At 50.7% G+C, this 17,500-nt stretch overlaps 1 protein-coding gene across 1 annotated transcript in view; it reads right to left on the reverse strand.

The window, feature by feature from the left end:
* Nucleotides 1–17,500, reverse strand: part of r3hcc1 (R3H domain and coiled-coil containing 1) — a 27,906-nt gene that overhangs the window by 8,911 nt on the left and 1,495 nt on the right. The window contains 6 exon segments of the mRNA XM_055160987.1: nucleotides 145–215; nucleotides 742–917; nucleotides 1,528–1,654; nucleotides 1,656–2,597; nucleotides 9,880–10,017; nucleotides 17,427–17,500. The exon segment at nucleotides 17,427–17,500 is cut by the window's right edge and continues 46 nt beyond it. Coding sequence (XP_055016962.1) covers nucleotides 145–215; nucleotides 742–917; nucleotides 1,528–1,654; nucleotides 1,656–2,597; nucleotides 9,880–10,017; nucleotides 17,427–17,500 — 1,528 coding nt within the window.

A 17,500-nucleotide genomic window follows, 5' to 3' on the forward strand; every position in this document is an offset into this window, starting at 1 on the left:
ACCAGGACTAAACCAGGTCTAAACCAGGACTAAACCAGGACTAAACCAGGACTAAACCAGGACTAAACCAGGACTAAACCAGGTCTAAACCAAGACTAAACCAGGTCTAAACCAGGACTAAACCAGGACTAAACCAGGACTGACCTGCTGCTTCACAGGAGAAGATTCCCAGAGCGTGAGTGTTATCAACCCACTTTATCTTCATCCCCCCATCACTGAAAAAACAACAAGGTTTAAAACAACGACAGGAGCAGACAGGAGCAGACAGGAGCAGGCAGGAGCAGACAGGAGCAGACAGGAGCAGACAGGAGCAGACAGGAGCAGGCAGGCAGCAGGAGCAGACAGGAGCAGGCAGGAGCAGCAGGAGCAGGCAGGAGCAGACAGGAGCAGGCAGGACAGAGCAGGCAGAGAGCAGGAGCAGCAGGAGCAGGCAGGAGCAGGCAGGAGCAGCAGGAGCAGCAGGAGCAGACAGGAGCAGACAGGAGCAGGCAGGAGCAGCAGGAGCAGCAGGAGCAGACAGGAGCAGGCAGGAGCAGGCAGGAGCAGCAGGAGCAGGCAGGAGCAGGCAGGAGCAGACAGGAGCAGGCAGGAGCAGACAGGAGCAGGCAGGAGCAGACAGGAGCAGGCAGGAGCAGGCAGGGAGCAGACAGGAGCAGGCAGGAGCAGACAGGCAGAGCAGGCAGGAGCAGCAGGAGCAGGCAGGAGCAGGCAGGAGCAGACAGGAGCAGGCAGGAGCAGCACCTGTACTGGGTGAAGGCGTCCAGCAGGTCTTGGGTCTGGAAAAGCGGCGGGAAGTCGTAGATCTCGATGACGTGAGCGAACGCCTCAGCGCAGAACGACACCGACTCAAAAGACGAGAAGTCACCGAGTACAGAGCCCAGGCCAAAAGCCACGCCCGCCTTCAGGTGGGCGCGCACCTGTCAACACGACACACACCTGACAACACACGCCAAAAGCCACGCCCGCCTTCAGGTGGCGCGCACACCTGACACACACCTGACACACACACCTGACACACACTGACACACACCTGACACAACACACTGACACACGACACACACCTGACAACACACACACACCTGACACACGACACACACCTGACACACACCTGACACACACACACGACACACACCTGACAACACACGACACACACCTGACAACACACGACACACACCTGACAACACACGACACACACCTGACAACACACGACACACACCTGACAACACACGACACACACCTGACAACACACGACACACACCTGACAACACACGACACACACCTGACAACACACGACACACACCTGACAACACATGACACACACCTGACGACACGACAGGGAGAGTGCCTGACACACACTGACAACACAGGACACACACTGAGGGTACAGGAGGATGGGAGGGCAATAAAAACCAGGACTAAACCAGGACTAAACCAGGTCTAAACCAGGTCTAAACCAGGTCTAAACCAGGTCTGGACCATGAGACACGTGGGGGGGTAGAAGAGTGTGGGAGGGCATCTGGTTCTTACCTCTTGGCTGATTTCCTCTGAGTCTGAGTCGACTCCAGGGTTTTCACACTCACAGCTCAGACGCACCGAGTCCAAGGCCAAGTCCAAGGCCGAGTCCAAGGTCGAGTCCGGCCGAGTCCAAGGCCGAGTCCAAGGCCGAGTTCAAGGTCGAGTCCGGGGCCGAGTCCAAGGCCGAGTCCAAGGCCGAGTTCAAGGCCGAGTCCAAGGTCGAGTCCGGGGCCGAGTCCAAGGTCGAGTCCAAGGCCGAGTCCAAGGCCGAGTCCGGGGTCGAGTCAGGGACAGTCCAGTCTCTGGTCTCTGTCCTCAAAATGTCCTTGTCCCACACTTTCTGTTCGGCTCCGTTCAGCCGGGTCCTGTCCTCCTCCTCCTTCTTCTCCTCCTCCTTCTTCTCCTCCTCCTTCTTCTCCTCCTCCTGTCCTCTGTTCCTCCCTCTCTCTTCCTCCTCCTCTGGGGGGTCTGCACTTTTCTCTCGGTTTAAAGTCCAGTCCAGGTTAGAGTTCACATCTCTGGCTTCAGTCCTCTTCTCCTCCTCCCTCCCTCCTCTGTCCTCTCTCTGTCTCTCCCTCACTCCTACCTCCTTCACTCCTCCTCTCTGCTCCTCTCTCTCTCCTCCCCCTCTTCCTCTCGTCCTCTGCTCCTCCTCCTCCTCCTCCCTCTCTCCTCCTCGTCCTCTTCCTCTTGTCCTCTGCTCCTCCTCCTCCCTCTCTCCTCCTCGTCCTCCCCCTCTTCCTCTCGTCCTCTGCTCCTCCTCCTCCCTCTCTCCTCCTCGTCCTCCCCCTCTTCCTCTCGTCCTCTGCTCCTCCTCCTCCTCCTCCCTCTCTCCTCCTCGTCCTCCCCCTCTTCCTCTCGTCCTCTGCTCCTCCTCCTCCCTCTCTCCTCCTCGTCCTCCCCCTCTTCCTCTCGTCCTCTGTCTCTCCCTCAGCGCTCGGGGGAGGTACAGAGGTTGGTCGGGTCTTTTCTTTGTTCTGTTTTTCTCTTCTTTCGTTCTTTTGGGCGTCGATTCTTTCCGTTTCTCTTCTTCGTGCAAAACGTCGCTCTTCTCCAGATCAGCGTCGTCCTTCACCTCCCCCCTGACGACAAACACACACACACACACTCAACTTTTATGTGTCAAAATGTGTGTAAAGGTGTGTAAATGTGTGCGTAAATGTGTAAGTGTGTGTAAATGTGTGTAAATGTGTAAGTGTGTGTAAATGTGCGTAAATGTGTAAGTGTGTGTAAATGTGTGTGTGTGTGTAAAGGTGTCTAAGTGTGTGTAAATGTGTGTAAATGTGTAAGTGTGTGTAAATGTGTGTAAATGTGTAAGTGTGTGTGTAAATGTGTGTGTAAATGTGTAAGTGTGTCTAAATGTGTGTAAGTGTGTCTAAATGTGTGTAAGTGTGTCTAAATGTGTGTAAGTGTGTGTAAAGTGTGTGTGTGTAAAGGTGTGTAAATGTGTGCGTAAATGTGTAAGTGTGTGTAAATGTGTGTGTGTGTAAATGTGTGTAAGTGTGTGTAAAGTGTGTGTAAAGTGTGTGTAAAGGTGTGTAAATGTGTGTGTAAATGTGTGTAAGTGTGTGTAAAGGCGTGTAAGTGTGTGTAAAGGTGTGTAAATGTGTGTGTAAATGTGTGTAAAGGTGTGTAAGTGTGTGTGTAATTTGCATAACATTAGTTTAGTTGAGTGTGTGACTGATGTCTTGTTGTTGTTTTACTTTAAGTTTTTGTCACACATTTACACACACATTTACACACAAACATTTACACACAAACATTTACACAAACATTTACACACAAACATTTACACACAAACATTTACACAAACATTTACACACACATTTACACACACATTTACACACACACATTTACACACACATTTACACACACATTTACACAAACATTTACACACACATTTACACACAAACATTTACACACACATTTACACACAAACATTTACACACAACACATTTACACACACATTTACACACAAACATTTACACACACATTTACACACAAACATTTACACACACATTTACACAAACATTTACACACACATTTACACACACATTTACACAAACATTTACACACACATTTACACACAAACATTTACACACACATTTACACAAACATTTACACACACATTTACACACACACATTTACACAAAAACATTTACACACACATTTATACACACATTTACACACAAATATTTACACACAAATACTTACACACACATTTACTCAGTAAAACATTAACTGGAAGTTCAGTAAAACTACAGTGTGACTTTTCAGCTGATGTGAAAAAACTCCATAATCTCCTATGTAAACAACACGGCTAATACTAACTCTGAGACCCCGTTCACACTAGTGTGTATGTGAGTGGTTGTTTCACACTAGTGTGTATGTGAGTGGTTGGTTCACACTAGTGTGTATGTTGGTCCAGATGTGATGGGGACTGTGTGAAAACTCTGATACTCTGATGTGTGTCTGTCACCGCCGACTCATTCACCACAAAACACTAAGACACACAATATGTGTCCATTCACATAAACGTGTGTCTGTGTGCACCACCTGCACACGTATAATGTGTGAAAAGTTTCACATGAACCAACAACACGACACAAACACAGAACAGACTGAGCATCAGCAGAACATCCCTCTGTCACAGAGAGAACACCCCTCTGTCACAGAGAGAACACCCCTCTGTCACACAGAGAGAACACCCCTCTGACACAGAGAGAACACCCCTCTGTCACAGAGAGAACACCCCTCTGACACAGAGAGAACACCCCTCTGTCACACAGAGAGAACACCCCTCTGACACAGAGAGAACACCCCTCTGTCACACAGAGAGAACACCCCTCTGTCACAGAGAGAACACCCCTCTGTCACAGAGAGAACACCCCTCTGACACAGAGAGAACACCCCTCTGACACAGAGAGAGAACACCCCTCTGTCACAGAGAGAACACCCCTCTGTCACAGAGAGAACACCCCTCTGTCACACAGAGAGAACACCCCTCTGACACAGAGAGAACACCCCTCTGACACAGAGAGAGAACACCCCTCTGTCACAGAGAGAACACCCCTCTGTCACAGAGAGAACACCCCTCTGACACACAGAGAGAACACCCTCTGTCACACAGAGAGAACACCCCTCTGTCACAGAGAGAACACCCTCTGTCACAGAGAGAACACCCTCTGTCACACAGAGAGAACACCCCTCTGACACAGAGAGAACACCCCTCTGTCACACAGAGAGAGAACACCCTCTGTCACAGAGAGAACACCCCTCTGACACAGAGAGAACACCCCTCTGACACAGAGAGAGAACACCCTCTGTCACAGAGAGAACACCCCTCTGACACAGAGAGAACACCCTCTGACACAGAAGAACACCCCTCTGACACACAGAGAGAACACCCCTCTGACACAGAGAGAACACCCCTCTGACACAGAGAGAGAACACCCCTCTGTCACAGAGAGAACACCCCTCTGACACACAGAGAGAACACCCCTCTGTCACAGAGAGAACACCCCTCTGACACAGAGAGAACACCCCTCTGACACACAGAGAGAACACCCCTCTGTCACAGAGAGAACACCCCTCTGACACAGAGAGAACACCCCTCTGACACAGAGAGAACACCCCTCTGACACAGAGAACACCCCTCTGACACAGAGAGAACACCCTCTGTCACAGAGAGAACACCCCTCTGACACAGAGACACAGAGAGAAACACCCTCTGACACAGAGAGAACACCCCTCTGTCACAGAGAGAACACCCCTCTGACACACAGAGAGAACACCCTCTGAGAACCCTCTGACACAGAGAGAACACCCCTCTGACACAGAGAGAACACCCTCTGACACAGAGAGAACACCCCTCTGTCACAGAGAGAGAACACCCCTCTGTCACAGAGAGAACACCCCTCTGACACACAGAGAGAACACCCCTCTCACAGAGAGACACAGAGAGAACACCCCTCTGACACAGAGAGAACACCCCTCTGACACAGAGAGAACACCCCTCTGACACAGAGAGAGAACACACAGAGAGAACACCCCTCTGTCACAGAGAGAACACCCCTCTGACACAGAGAGAACACCCCTCTGTCACACAGAGAGAGAACACCCCTCTGACACAGAGAGAACACCCCTCTGACACAGAGAGAACACCCTCTGTCACACAGAGAACACCCCTCTGACACACAGAGAGAACACCCCTCTGACACAGAGAGAACACCCCTCTGTCACACAGAGAGAACACCCCTCTGTCACACACAGAGAGAACACCCCTCTGACACAGAGAGAACACCCCTCTGTCACACAGAGAGAACACCCCTCTGACACAGAGAGAACACCCCTCTGACACAGAGAGAACACCCTCTGTCACAGAGAGAACACCCCTCTGTCACACAGAGAGAACACCCCTCTGTCACAGAGAGAACACCCCTCTGACACAGAGAGAACACCCCTCTGTCACACAGAGAGAACACCCCTCTGTCACAGAGAGAACACCCCTCTGTCACACAGAGAGAACACCCCTCTGTCACAGAGAGAACACCCCTCTGTCACAGAGAGAACACCCCTCTGTCACACAGAGAGAACACCCCTCTGACACAGAGAGAACACCCCTCTGACACAGAGAGAACACCCCTCTGACACAGAGAGAACACCCCTCTGTCACACAGAGAGAGAACACCCCTCTGACACAGAGAGAACACCCCTCTGTGACACAGAGAGAACACCCCTCTGACACACAGAGAGAACACCCCTCTGACCACAGAGAGAACACCCCTCTGTCACACACAGAGAGAACACCCCTCTGAACACACAGAGAGAACACCCCTCTGACACAGAGAGAACCCCTCTGACACAGAGAACACCCCTCTGACACACAGAGAGAACACCCTCCCTCTGACACAGAGAGAACACCCCTCTGTCACAGAGAGAGAACACCCTCTGTCACACAGAGAGAACACCCCTCTGTCACAGAGAGAACACCCTCTGACACAGAGAGAACACCCCTCTGTCACACAGAGAGAGAGAACACCCCTCTGTCACAGAGAGAGAACACCCTCTGTCACAGAGAGAACACCCCTCTGTCACACAGAGAGAACACCCCTCTGACACAGAGAGAACACCCTCTGACACACCCTCTGACACAGAGAGAACACCCCTCTGTCACAGAGAGAACACCCTCTCTCAGAGACACTCACAGAGAGAACACCCCTCTGTCACAGAGAGAACACCCCTCTGACACAGAGAGAGAACACCCCTCTGTCACAGAGAGAACACCCCTCTGTCACACAGAGAGAACACCCCTCTGACACAGAGAGAACACCCCTCTGACACAGAGAGACACCCCTCTGACACAGAGAGAACACCCCTCTGTCACAGAGAGAACACTGAGAGAACACCCCTCTGACACAGAGAGAACACCCCTCTGACACAGAGAGAACACCCCTCTGTCACAGAGAGAACACCCCTCTGAGAGACACCCTCTCACAGAGAGAACACCCCTCTGTCTGACACAGAGAGAAACACCCCTCTGACACAGAGAGAACACCCCTCTGTCACACAGAGAGACACCCCTCTGTCACAGAGAGAACAACCCCTCTGACACACAGAGAGAACACCCCTCTGTCACAGAGAGAACACCCCTCTGACACAGAGAGAACACCCCTCTGACACAGAGAGAACACCCCTCTGTCACAGAGAGAACACCCCTCTATCACAGAGAGAGAGAACACCCCTCTGACACAGAGAGAACACCCCTCTGTCACAGAGAGAGAACACCCCTCTGACACAGAGAGAACACCCCTCTGTCACACAGAGAGAACACCCCTCTGTCACAGACAGGGGTTGGTGTTACATTCACACGTTGTTTCTGTGTCGGTGACTTTTCTCTCTCCCGACACTGAGCACATTTGTGTTTCTGTTTGACACAAATTAAACATTAAATCACATGACTCATTTACATAAACTAATGTGTGTGAAAAAACAGTTGTTTCTTGTGTCTGATGTGGTTCAGTTTGTGTTGGACTCAGTGGACAATGGTGTTTCTCTCTGTGGAGGGGTGTTCTCTCTGTGTGAGAGGGGTGTTCTCTCTGTGTCAGAGGGGTGTTCTCTCTGTGTCAGAGGGGTGTTCTCTCTGTGTGACAGAGGGGTGTTCTCTCTGTGACAGAGGGGTGTTCTCTCTCTGTGTGACAGAGGGGTGTTCTCTCTGTGTGTCAGAGGGGTGTGTGTCTCTCTGTGACAGAGGGGTGTTCTCTCTGTGTGTGACAGAGGGGTGTTCTCTCTGTGTCAGAGGGTGTGTTCTCTCTGTGTCAGAGGGGTGTTCTCTCTGTGACAGAGGGGTGTTCTCTCTGTGTGTCAGAGGGTGTTCTCTCTGTGTCAGAGGGGTGTTCTCTCTCTGTGTGTCAGAGGGGTGTTCTCTCTGTGACAGAGGGGTGTTCTCTCTGTGTGTGACAGAGGGGTGTTCTCTCTGTGTGTGACAGAGGGGTGTTTCTCTCTGTGTGTCAGAGGGGTGTTCTCTCTGTGTCAGAGGGGTGTTCTCTCTGTGACAGAGGGGTGTTCTCTCTGTGACAGAGGGGGTGTTCTCTCTGTGTGACAGAGGGGTGTTCTCTCTGTGTGTCAGAGGGGTGTGTCAGAGGGGTGTTCTCTCTGTGACAGAGGGGTGTTCTCTCTGTGTGACAGAGGGGTGTTCTCTCTGTGTGTCAGAGGGGTGTTCTCTCTGTGTCAGAGGGGTGTTCTCTCTGTGACAGAGGGGTGTTCTCTCTGTGTGTCAGAGGGGTGTTCTCTCTGTGTCAGAGGGGTGTTCTCTCTGTGTCAGAGGGGTGTTCTCTCTGTGTCAGAGGGTGTTCTCTCTGTGACAGAGGGGTGTTTCTCTCTGTGTTTCTCTCTGTCAGAGGGTGTTCTCTCTGTCAGAGGGGTGTTCTCTCTGTGTCAGAGGGGTGTTCTCTCTGTGTGTCAGAGGGGTGTTTCTCTCTGTGTGACAGAGGGGTGTTCTCTCTGTGTCAGAGGGTGTTCTCTCTGTGTGACAGAGGGGTGTTCTCTCTGTGACAGAGGGGTGTTCTCTCTGTGTCAGAGGTGTTCTCTCTGTGTCAGAGGGGTGTTCTCTCTGTGTGTCAGAGGGGTGTTCTCTCTGTGTGTGACAGAGGGGTGTTCTCTCTGTGTGACAGAGGGGTGTTCTCTCTGTCAGAGGGGTGTTCTCTCTGTGACAGAGGGTGTTCTCTCTCTGTGTCAGAGGGGTGTTCTCTCTGTGTGTCAGAGGGGTGTTCTCTCTGTGTCAGAGGGGTGTTCTCTCTGTGACAGAGGGGTGTTCTCTCTGTGTCAGAGGGGTGTTCTCTCTGTGTGTCAGAGGGGTGTTCTCTCTGTGACAGAGGGGTGTTCTCTCTGTGTGTCAGAGGGGTGTTCTCTCTGTGTGTCAGAGGGGTGTTCTCTCTGTGTGTCAGAGGGGTGTTCTCTCTGTGTGTCAGAGGGGTGTTCTCTCTGTGACAGAGGGGTGTTCTCTCTGTGTGACAGAGGGGTGTTCTCTCTGTGTGTCAGAGGGGTGTTCTCTCTGTGACAGAGGGGTGTTCTCTCTGTGTGTCAGAGGGGTGTTCTCTCTGTGTCAGAGGGGTGTTCTCTCTGTGACAGAGGGGTGTTCTCTCTGTGTGACAGAGGGGTGTTCTCTCTGTGTGTCAGAGGGGTGTTCTCTCTGTGTGTGACAGAGGGGTGTTCTCTCTGTGTGACAGAGGGGTGTTTCTCTCTGTGACAGAGGGGTGTTCTCTCTGTGTGTCAGAGGGGTGTTCTCTCTGCTGTGACAGAGGGGTGTTCTCTCTGTGTCAGAGGGGTGTTCTCTCTGTGTGACAGAGGGGGTGTTCTCTCTGTGTGTCAGAGGGGTGTTCTCTCTGTGACAGAGGGGTGTTCTCTCTGTGACAGAGGTGTTCTCTCAGAGGGGTGTTCTCTCTGTGACAGAGGGGTGTTCTCTCTGTGTGACAGAGGGGTGTTCTCTCTGTGTCAGAGGGGTGTTCTCTCTGTGTGACAGAGGGGTGTTCTCTCTGTGTCAGAGGGGTGTTCTCTCTGTGTGACAGAGGGGTGTTCTCTCTGTGTCAGAGGGATGTTCTGCTGATGTTCAGTCTGTTCTGTGTTTGTGTCGTGTTGTTGGTTCATGTGAAACTTTTCACACATTATACGTGTGCAGGTGGTGCACACAGACACACGTTTATGTGAATGGACACATATTGTGTGTCTTAGTGTTTTGTGGTGACAGACACACATCAGAGTATCAGAGTTTTCACACAGTCCCCATCACATCTGGACCAACATACACACTAGTGTGAAGAGGGCCTAAGGAGTGTGTGTCTTTAGAGTTTGTGGTTCCAGTTTTACCTGATGTGGCAGAAACACACAGCGACTCTCCTCAACAGATCCTCCCCCACAGAGAAGGAGCAGAGCTCAGGACGATCCTCCACCGTCCTGTGGGTGAGATAACGCCACCTGCTGGACAGAGGGGGGAACAGCAGCACCCTGCACACACGGACACAACACACAACACACACACACACAACAGAGAACACACAACACACAACACACAACAGAGAACACACAACACACAACACACACAGAGAACAGAGAACACACAACACACAACAGAGAACACACAGAGAACACACAACACACAACAGAGAACACACAACACACAACAGAGAACACACAACACACAACAGACAACACACAACAGAGAACACAGAACAACACACAACACACAACAGAGAACACACAGAGAACACACAACACACAACACACAACAGAGAACACACAACAGAGAACACAACAGAGAACACACACAACACACACACACAGAGAACACACAAACACAACAGAGCACAACACACACACAACACACAACAGAGAACACACAACAACAGAGAACACACGGAACAGAGAACACACAACACACAACACACAACAGAGAACACAACAGAGACACAACACAACACACAACAACACACAACACAAAACACACAACAGAGAACACACAACACACAACACACTGCGTTAGACAAAATTGTGTGTGATGAACGATCATGTTCTAATGATTTATGGAAACATTTAATAAAAACCCCAGCAGAGGGCGCAGGAGCAGAGCTGCAGAACACTGAGGAAGTAGAACAACTATGGAACACTTTAAATCAGGCTAAAAACAGTCGCTCCCGTCTGAGCACAACGAGTTCACAGACCAGAACCAGAGTCCAGACAGAAACTCCATCCTCCTGATCCTCTAGAACCACACACACCTGATCCTCTAGAACACACACACACACCTGATCCTCTAGCCACCTGACCTAGATCCTCTAGAACCACACACACCTGATCCTCTAACCACACACACCTGATCCTCTAGAACCACACACACCTGATCCTCTAGAACCACACACACACCTGATCCTCTAGAACACACACACACCTGATCCTCTAGACACACACACCTGATCCTCTAAACACACACACACTGATCCCACACACACCTGATCCTCTAGAACCACACACACACCTGATCCTCTAGAACCACACACACCTGATCCTCTAGAACCACACACACCTGTTCCTCTAGAACCACACACACCTGATCCTCTAGAACCACACACACCTGATCCTCTAGAACCACACACACACCTGATCCTCTAGAACCACACACACCTGATCCTCTAGAACCACACACACACCTGATCCTCTAGAACCACACACACACCTGATCCTCTAGAACCACACACACCTGATCCTCTAGAACCACACACACACCTGATCCTCTAGAACCAGAACACACACACCTGATCCTCTAGACAACCACACACACACCTGATCCTCTAGAACCACACAACCTGTTCCCTAGAACACACACCTGATCCTCTAGAACCACACACCTGATCCCCTAGACACCACCTGATCCCGACACACCCTCTAGAACACACACACAACCACACACACCTGATCCTCTAGAACACACACACCTGATCCTCTAGACACACACACTAGAACCACACACACCTGATCCTCTAGAACCACACACACCTGATCCTCTAGAACACACACCTGATCCTCTAGAACACACACACCTGATCCTCTAGAACCACACACACCACACACACACCTGATCCTCTAGAACCACACACACCTGATCCTCTAGACACACACACACACCTGATCCTCTAGAACCACACACACCCTGATCCTCTAGAACCACACACACCTGATCCTCTAGAACCACACACACCTGATCCTCTAGAACCACACACCACCTTGATCCCCTAGAACCACACACACCTGATCCTCTAGACCACCTGATCCTCCTAGAACCACACACACCTGATCCTCTAGAACCACACACACCTGATCCTCTAGAACCACACACACCTGATCCCCTAGAACCACACACACTGACCCCTCTCTAGAACACACACACCTGATCCTCTAGAACCACACACACCTGATCCTCTAGAACCACACACACCTGATCCTCTAGAACCACACACACCTGATCCTCTAGAACCACACCACACACCTGATCCTCTAGAACCACACACACCTGATCCTCTAGAACCACACACACCTGATCCTCTAGAACCACACACACACCTGATCCTCTAGAACCACACACACCTGATCCTCTAGAACCACACACACCTGATCCTCTAGAACCACACACACACCTGATCCTCTAGAACCACACACACACCTGATCCTCTAGAACACACACACACCTGATCCTCTAGAACCACACACACCTGATCCTCTAGAACCACACACACACCTGATCCTCTAGAACCACACACACCTGTTCCTCTAGAACCACACACACCTGATCCTCTAGAACACACACACACCTGATCCTCTAGAACCACACACACACCTGATCCTCTAGAACCACACACACACCTGATCCTCTAGAACCACACACACACCTGATCCTCTAGAACCACACACACACCTGATCCTCTAGAACCACACACACACACCTGATCCTCTAGAACCACACACACACACCTGAACACACACACCGATCCTCTAGAACCACACACACACTCTGATCCTCTAGAACCACACCCCACACACCTGATCCTCTAGAACCACACACACCTGATCCTCTAGAATCCTCTAGAACCACACACACCTGTTCCTCTAGAACCCACACACACCTGATCCTCTAGAACCACACACACACCTGATCCTCTAGAAACACACACACACCTGTTCCTCTAGACCACACACACACACCTGATCCTCTAGAACCACACACACCTGATCCTCTAGAACACACACACACACCTGATCCTCTACCTGATCCTCTAGAACACACACACCTGATCCTCTAGAACCACACACACCTGATCCTCTAGAACCACACACACACCTGATCCTCTGATCCTCTAGAAACACACACACCTGATCCTCTAGAACCACACACACTGATCCTCTAGAACCACACACACCTGATCCTCTAGAACACACACACACACCACCACACACCTGATCCTCTAGAACCACACACACACCTGATCCTCTAGAACCACACACACCTGATCCTCTAGAACACACACACCTGATCCTCTAGCACACCTGATCCTCTAGAACCACACACACACCTGATCCTCTAGAACCACACACACCTGACCACACACACACCTGATCCTCTAGAACCACACACACCTGATCCTCTAGAACCACACACACCTGATCCTCTAGAACCACCACACACACCTGATCCTCTAGAACCCACACACCTGATCCTCTAGAACCACACACACACCTGATCCTCTAGAACCACACACACCTGATCCTCTAGAACCACACACACCTGTTCCTCTAGAACCCCACACACCTGATCCTCTAGAACCACACACACACCTGATCCTCTAGAACACACACACACCTGATCCTCTAGAACCACACACACACACACCTTCCTCTAGAACCACACACACCTGATCCTCTAGAACCACACACACACCTGATCCTCTAGAACACACACACACCTGATCCTCTAGAACCACACACACCTGATCCCTAGACTAGAACCACACACACACCTGATCCTCTAGAAACCACACACACTGATCCTCTAGAACCACACACTGATCCTCTAGAACACACACCACTCTAGACACACACACACCTGATCCTCTAGAACCACACACACACCTGACCACACAACCCTACACCACACACCTGATCCTCTAGAACACACACACACCTGATCCTCTAGAACCACACACACACCTGATCCTCTAGAACACACACACACCTGATCCTCTAGAACCACACACACACCTGATCCTCTAGAACCACACACACTCTACACACTTCCTCTAGAACCACACACACACCTGATCCTCTAGAACCACACACACACCTGATCCTCTAGAGATCTAGACCACACACACACCTGATCCTCTAGAACACACACCACCTGACACACACCTGATCCTCTAGAACCACACACACACCTGATCCTCTAGAACCACACACACCTGATCCTCTAGAACCACACACACACCTGATCCTCTAGAACCACACACACACCTGATCCTCTAGAACCACACACACCTGATCCTCTAGAACCACACACACCTGATCCTCTAGAACCACACACACCTGATCCTCTAGAACCACACACACACCTGATCCTCTAGACAACCACCACACACACCTGATCCTCTAGAACCACACACAACTCTAGAACCACACACACCTGATCCTCTAGAACCACACACACACCTGATCCTCTAGAACCACACACACACCTGATCCTCTAGACCACACAACACACACACACACCTGATCCTCTAGAACCACACACACCTGATCCTCTAGAACACACACACCCTGTTCCTCTAGAACCACACACACCTGATCCTCTATAACAACCACACACACACCTGATCCTCTAGACCTGATCCACACACACACCTGATCCTCTAGAACCACACACACACCTGATCCTCTAGAACCACACACACACCTGATCCTCTAGAACCACACACACTCCCACACACACCTGCTCTAGAACCACACACACCTGATCCTCTAGAACCACACACACCTGATCCTCTAGAACCACACACACCTGATCCTCTAGAACCACACACACACCTGATCCTCTAGAACCACACACACACCTGATCTTCTAGAACCACACACACCTGATCCTCTAGAACCACACACACCTGATCCTCTAGAACACCACACACACCTGATCCTCTAGAACCACACACACCTGATCCTCTAGAACCACACACACCTGACACCACACCTGATCCTCTAGAACCCACACACCACACCTGATCCTCTAGAACCACACACACCTGATCCTCTAGAACCACACACACCTGATCCTCTAGAACCACACACACACCTGATCCTCTAGAACCACACACACCTGAAGAACCACACACACCAGAACCACACACACACTGATCCTCTAGAACCACACACACACCTGATCCTCTAGAACCACACACACACCTGATCCTCTAGAACCACACACACACCTGATCCTCTAGAACCACACACACACTGATTCCTCTAGAACCACACACACACCTGATCCTCTAGAACCACACACACCTGATCCTCTAGAACCACACACACCTGATCCTCTAGAACCACACACACACCTGATCCTCTAGAACCACACACACACCTGATCCTCTAGAACCACACACACACTGATCCTCTAGAACCACACACACACCTGATCCTCTAGAACCACACACCTGATCCTCTAGAACCACACACACCTGATCCTCTAGAACCACACACACCTGATCCTCTAGAACCACACACACCTGATCCTCTAGAACCACACACACACCTGATCCTCTAGAACCACACACACCTGATCCTAGAACCACACACACCTGAGAACCACACACACCTGATCCTCTAGAACCACACACACACCTGATCCTCTAGAACCACACCACACACACACCTGATCCTCTAGAACACACACACACCTGATCCTCTAGAACCACACACACACACACACACCTGATCCTCTAGAAACCACACACACCTGATCCTCTAGAACCCCACACCTGATCCTCTAGAACCACACACACACCTGATCCTCTAGAACCACACACACACCTGTTCCTCTAGAACCACACACACCTGATCCTCTAGAACCACACACACACCTGATCCTCTAGAACCACACACACCTGATCCTCTAGACTCTAGAACCACACACACATGATCCTAGAACCACACACACCTGATCCTCTAGAACCACACACACACCTGATCCTCTAGAACCACACACACACCTGATCCTCTAGAACCACACACACACCTGATCCTCTAGAACCACACACACACCTGATCCTCTAGAACCACACACCTGATCCTCTAGATCCTCTAGAACCACACACACCTGATCCTCTAGAACCACACACACCTGATCCTCTAGAACCACACACACCTGATCCTAGATGATCCTCTAGAACCACACACACACCTGATCCTCTAGAACCACACACACCTGACCTCTGATCCTCTAGAACCACACACACACCTGATCCTCTAGAACCACACACACCTGTTCTCTCCTGATCCTCTAGAACCACACACACACCTGATCCTCTAGAACCACACACACACCTGATCCTCCTCTAGAACACACACACCTCTAGAACCACACACACACACACTGATCCTCTAGAACCACACACACCTGATCCTCTAGAACCACACACACACCTGATCCTCTAGAACCACACACACCTGATCCTCTAGAACCACACACACACCTGATCCTCTAGAACCACACACACACCTGATCCTCTAGAACCACACACACACCTGATCCTCTAGAACCACACACACCTGATCCTGATCCTCTAGAACCACACACACACCTGATCCTCTAGAACCACACACACCTGATCCTCTAGAACCACACACACACCTGTTCCTCTAGAACCACACACACCTGATCCTCTAGAACCACACACACCTGATCCTCTAGAACCACACACACCTGATCCTCTAGAACCACACACACACCTGATCCTCTAGAAACCACACACACACCTGATTCCTCTAGAACCACACACACACTGATCCTCTAGAACCACACACACACCTGATCCTCTAGAACCACACACACACCTGATCCTCTAGAACTAGAACCACACACACACCTCTAGATCCTCTAGAACCACACACACACCTGATCCTCTAGAACCACACACACCTGATCCTCTAGAACCACACATGATCCTCTAGAACCACACACACACCTGATGATCCTCTAGAACCACACACACACCTGATCCTCTAGAACCACACACACACCTGATCCTCTAGAACCACACACACACCTGATCCTCTAGAACCACACACACCTGATCCTCTAGAACCACACACACACACCTGATCCTCTAGAACCACACACACCTGATCCTCTAGAACCACACACACACCTGATCCTCTAGAACCACACACACACCTGATCCTCTAGAACCACACACACACCACCTCTACACACACTGATCCTCTAGAACCACACACACACCTGATCCTCTAGAACCACACACACCCTGACACCACTAGAACCACACACACACCTGATCCTCTAGAACCACACACACACCTGATCCTCTAGAACCACACACACACCTGTTCCTCTAGAACCACACACACCTGATCCTCTAGAACCACACACACACCTGATCCTCTAGAACCACACACACCCTGATCCTCTAGAACACACACCACACACCTGATCCTCTAGAACCACACACACACCTGATTCCTCTAGAACCACACACACCTGATCCTCTAGAACCACACACACACCTGATCCTCTAGAACCCCACACACCTGATCCTCTAGAACCACACACACACCTGATCTTCTAGAACCACACACACCTGTTCCTCTGTTCCTCCTGCTCAAAGGCGTCGAGTTCCTCCAGGACCAGATGCACAAACTCGCTCTCGTGTTT

This window comes from Boleophthalmus pectinirostris, unplaced genomic scaffold (assembly GCF_026225935.1).
Source record: "Boleophthalmus pectinirostris isolate CB_2022bp ecotype Guang Dong unplaced genomic scaffold, ASM2622593v1 HiC_scaffold_3, whole genome shotgun sequence".
NCBI classification, from domain to species: Eukaryota; Metazoa; Chordata; class Actinopteri; order Gobiiformes; family Gobiidae; genus Boleophthalmus; species Boleophthalmus pectinirostris.